General features: G+C 38.3%; 1 protein-coding gene across 1 annotated transcript; it reads left to right on the top strand.

The window, feature by feature from the left end:
- Positions 1–1,305: 1,305 nt before the first annotated feature.
- On the top strand, positions 1,306–4,050 carry LOC142230939 (uncharacterized). Its single transcript, XM_075301556.1, has one exon. It carries the CDS (start codon positions 1,306–1,308, stop codon positions 4,048–4,050), a length of 2,745 nt encoding a protein of 914 aa, XP_075157671.1.
- Positions 4,051–5,414: the final 1,364 nt, after the last annotated feature.

Here is a 5,414-nt window from a genome sequence, read left to right as displayed (position 1 = left end):
CACAATTCTCTTCAATGTTCTGTTCGTCGTCAGTGCGGATTGGCAAAATGTACAAAATACTACCATCGCCTCTTACACGAAGAAACAGCAAACCAAAGCAACAATACAAAATGTCAACAAACCGAGTCTCTTATCAGTGCTGACACTTCGACCAATTCAAGTACAATCGATAACGATTCTTGTACAAATGGTCATAATCAAGTGGCAACGATTATTGATGAAGCAGTTAAAAGAAAAACTCTCTTTAAATTTCTGCCGGTCGTCGTGAGAGGACCGAAGGGGTGTAAACGAGTTATCGCATTTATCGATGACGGTTCGAAGATATCGCTACTGGAAGAGAACATAGCAGAGTATATTGGTGTACAAGGTTCGATAAGCAATTTATCTTTGGGTTGGATTGGTGGAAAAAAATCGAATGAGCTGTCAAAAACGATAAATTTGCGGTACAAACAGTGCAAACGCATTTGAAATGAGAAATGTGAGAACAACGGCAAATTTGCAATTACCACCGCAAACGTTGAAAACTGAATCGTTTAAAGGAATGTTTAGTGAACTTCATGAAGTTTTTGTTGAGAATTACAGCGACGTCACTCCGAGCTTACTAATAGGATTGCCACATATTAGATTAGTTCGGCCTTATAATGTTATAAATTTGGATGAAAACTTTTCAATTCATCAAACACGCCTGGGTAATATATTATTTGGTTCGAATGAAGAATCAGTCGGAACAACTGTTTGTGTTATTGGCACGTCTATGCCCGATACACTTCATCAAGAAGTTGCTGAATACTTCACTTTAGAAAGTTTTGGAATGAAAGCAGTCAATCTAGTAGTGTCAGAGAGCGATAGAAGAGCTGAAGGTATTTTAGCAGCGACGACAGTGAAAGTTGGTGATCGTTATGAGACTGGCCTTTTGTGGAAGCGGGACGATTTTGATTTTGTTGAAAGTTATGCTGTTGCCTTACGACGTTTACAAGTCGTGGAGGCCAAGATGAAAAAGGACCCAGAACTTGCTATGTGGTACGATAACAAAATAAAGGAGTATGTCTCAAAGTCGTATGCAAGAAAATTAGCTCCAGAGGAAGCATCGATTGCCAATGAGAGGACTTGCCTCATTTCCCAATTACAAATATAAATAAAGGAAATAAACGACGCCTTGTGTTTGATGCAACAGCATCTATCAACGGTGAGTCATTTAACAGTCGATTGTTAAAAGGACCAAGTAAATACCAGCCGAAACCATTATTGTCGATTTTGTTCAAATTTCGCCAGTGTCGTATTGGAGTTTGCGCGGACATACGCGAAATGTTCCACCAGGTAATCATTTGTGAACAAGATCAAACAGCTCAACGATTTCTTTGGAGAAATGGGGACAGCTCAAGAAATCCGGATGTGTACGTGATGCAAGTTATGATTTTTGGATCAGTAAGTTCTCCATGCTCCGCACAATATGTAAAAAATCTCAACGCCAAAAAATTTGAAATTTCAAACCCGAGAGCTTATAGGGCGATTGTTGAGTGTCACTACGTAGACGATTACGTCGACAGCTTCGACGAAGAAGAAGAGGCCATATCTGTGACCAAAGATGTAATTGAGATTCATAAACAAGCTGGGTTTGAATTGAGAGCATTTGTATCCAATTCATCTGAGTTTATTCAGGCCATCGTAGAAAAAGAAGAAACAATTGCTCATCCAGACTTAACAAATTTGGGAAAAAGCAATTCAACAACAGAAAAAATTCTTGGTCTGTTTTGGTCACCAGCTGACGACAAATTTCGTTTTGTGTTGACATTTAAAAGAATACCGAATGTCGTTTTGACCGCCAATATGGTAATCAGATCTAAAATTATTTTGCAAAAATTATGGAGATTTGATATTGATTGGAGTTCACCAATACCGGATGAAATTTATAGGGAATGGCATATTTGGTACCAAGAGCTTTACAATGTGGGCAACTTTGAAATTAATAGATGGTATGGTCCTGGGTTTTCTATCTCGCAAAATGGAGTCGATATGCACGTTTTTGTTGACGCGAGTGAGGCTGCATTCGCTGCAGTTGCTTACTGGAGGATTTGTTGGGAAGGCGCTGTAAGAGTGGTTTTTATTGCGGGAAAAGTAAAATGTGCACCAATTAAGCCTCTCTCAATTCCCCGATTAGAATTGCAGGCCGCTGTCCTCGGCGTGAGATTGAAAGAAGCTATTGTCTCTAGCCATGATATACAGCCTAAACACATAAACTTCTGGTCAGACTCAAAAACGGTCATTAAGTGGATACATTCAGATGTGCGGGCATATAAACCATTCGTTAGTCATCGTGTATCAGAGGTGCTATATTATTCCGAAGTGAAGCAGTGGAAATGGGTTCCTGGCTCTAAAAACCCAGCAGACGATGCCACTCGTCCAATGTCATTTTCTGAACAGCCATTGAACTCACGCTGGATAAAAGGCCCCGAATTTTTATTGCTTGATGAAGACAAATGGCCTAAACTTTCAGACGAGCACAATGTTAAAGATGTAAATTCTGAACTTAGATCAAAATTTGTAATATCCATAAGGGACAGTTCGCCATTAATACCATACGAGGAAAAATCGAAATATTACACTCTGCTTAGAGTACGTTGCTGGTTTATGCGAGCTGTAAATATGTTCAAAAAATGTGCTGCGAGAGAAACTAAGTGTAGGCAAAAACTTCCACCATACCTTACTGCGCAGGAAATGCACGAAGCCGAAATGTACTGGTGTTCCATGGCACAGCAAGACGAATTTGCAGAAGAAATTTTTATATTGAAATCCGGTAAGATCTTGCCAAAAAATAGTCCAATTTTTCAATTGAGTCCATATCTAGCAAATGATGGTTTAGTTCGGATTTCAAGCAGAATTAAGAATGCACGATGTGTCCCACATACAACAAAAGAACCCATTATTCTGCCGAAGAATCACCTAATTACAAAAATAATCGTGAAACAATATCATGAAGATTTCAGACATCAAAATCAAGAATCGATTTGTGCTGCAGTGCGTACCAAATTTTGGGTTCCCAGTTTACGACAAATGGTAAGGTCTGTAAAAAGAAATTGCATGGTGTGTAAAATAAGAAATGCTCGGCCGCAAAATCCATTAATGGGTCAGCTGCCTGTTGACCGGCTTTCACCATACGTCAGGCCATTCTCATACACAGGCGTTGATTATCTAGGGCCTTTTAATGTCACGATTGGACGTCGATGTGAAAAAAGATGGGTATCTCTCTTCACATGTATGACTGTGAGAGCGGTGCATGTGGAGATGGCTAGAGATTTGTCCACCGATTCTTTTATACTGTGCCTTCGCAATTTCATAAACAGAAGAGGACTACCAGTCCGTATAAGAAGTGATCGTGGCACAAATTTCGTGGGGGCGAGTAAAGAGAGACTCATACTGAATGATGGTCCAATAGTAGAAGAGTGTTCACGACGTGGAATTGATTGGGTTTTCAACACTCCAGCCAATCCTGCAGCAGGCGGGGCATGGGAGCGCATGGTGCGGTGCATAAAAAATGTTTTGGCGTTTACTTTAAAGGAAAAGGTACCACAAGTGGACACACTAAATAGCTTGTTAATAGAAGCTGAAAACCTGGTCAACTCCCGTCCCTTAACTCATTTGCCAATTGATAGCTTTGATGACGAACCATTGACTCCCAATCATTTTTTGATGGGATGTCCAAATATTGTGCAGACTCCAGCTGTTGGGGAAAAGGGTTGTTTAAGAAAACAGTGGCATATATTACAGCAGCTCAAACAAACATTTTGGAAGAGGTGGGTTCTCGAATACCTCCCTGATTTAACGCGTCGCACCAAATGGTATCAACCAGTAAAACCGTTAAAGATTGGAGATGTTGTAATAATATGCGATGATAATGAAACTCGAGGTGAATGGCGAAAAGGCATTATTGTGGATGTGCATATGGCGGCAGACGGGCAAGTCCGATCGGCAGCGGTGAAGACTTCGGCTGGTATACTTCGACGCCCTGCTTCAAAATTAGCCGTTTTGGATATCATTAGTGAATCTCCATGATCGATTCACGGGCGGCGGAATGTTGCGGATTTGTTTATTTATTTTATTTTTCGAATTTTAAAATGTAACGTCTACATTTAATAACTTTATTTTTAAAATTATTTCATTTTAAATCTAACGTCAGTCAGATTGATCAGATCAGATTGAATTCCCTTTGTTTTGTTTTATGTTATTTAGCGTATTTTATCACTTTTCCTTTGTGTTTTGATTTCTTTATGTTTAGTGAACATCACCATATTTTTGACACTTTTATATTTTATTTTGTCTTACTTTGTGATAAGTTTCTTGAAAGTACCGCTCGAATCAAACTGTTCTTTTTCCAGAAAACGTCGAGAAGAATAGAATTAAGTAAGACCTTTCGATTAAAGTTATTACATTATTTGTAACTTCCATTTTTTGTATCTTATTTAGATAATAAAACAAAACACTTTATTTCGTTTCGTGAAAATCAAAAAATCATTTTATTTCTAAAATTCCCTAAAGGAATTTCATGTTAATAAGGTGACGTTTTTATTATAATTCTGCCTCGAACGTGTTATCGCCGTAACACATGGTTGCAGCCGCAACAAACATAGAAAATTCTGGAAAAAAAAAAATCGTTTCTTTGTTACAGCCGTAACAGTAACCATTTTCCGACCACAGCGATATTTCGCGCAACCGCACAGCCGTTGTTGCAGCTGACTGTTTGGCCAAAATGTCTAAAGGCAATAGATGCAGCATGACATTAAGGGAATTTGTTCCTGTCTTGCTGAATGCGCCTGAAATACACAAACACGCCATACGCTGAACTTTATCTAAACCAGTCGGTTTCTGAAGTGCCGGCCACCAGACTACAACACCATATAGCATTATAGGTCTAACCACTGCCGTGTATAGCCAATGCACAATTTTTGGTTTTAGTCCCCACTTTTTTCCTATTGCCTTTTTGCACGAGTACATCATACATTGTTGAATAAATACCCATTCTCTAGTTCTCTTTTCGCTCTTTCCATCGCTCAAAATTATTCAATTTGAATCACAAATGTGATTGGATCAATCACATGTGTAATTGGAAACGAAAAATTTTTCAATAACGTTTGTAATTGAAAATTATTTCCGAATTGATTAAAACAAATTGATTGAATCAATTAATATCTTAATTGGAAACGTAACAAATATCAATCAATTTTTTAATTGGTTTTTATTCGGATTTGATTAAATAACTAATTGAATCAATTAACATATTAATTGAATCCGTTTCCAAATTCAATTAAGTGTTTTATTGAAACAATTCACAGGCCGACGGACGGACGGATATGGCCAGATTCCAATATTACTATGCTTGGTGTATGGTAAATGTGGTAAGTTTGAGATACACTTTACGT

Source organism: Haematobia irritans, chromosome 3 (genome assembly GCF_050003625.1).
Source record: "Haematobia irritans isolate KBUSLIRL chromosome 3, ASM5000362v1, whole genome shotgun sequence".
NCBI lineage: Eukaryota > Metazoa > Arthropoda > Insecta > Diptera > Muscidae > Haematobia > Haematobia irritans.
Note: the sequence above shows the minus strand (reverse complement) of the source record. Positions and strands in the feature narration are given on the sequence as shown.

What these genes read in the sequence shown, in the direction of transcription:
- LOC142230939 (XM_075301556.1), top strand. Translation starts at nt 1,306, where the DNA reads ATGTTCCACCAGGTAATCATTTGTGAACAAGATCAAACAGCTCAACGA.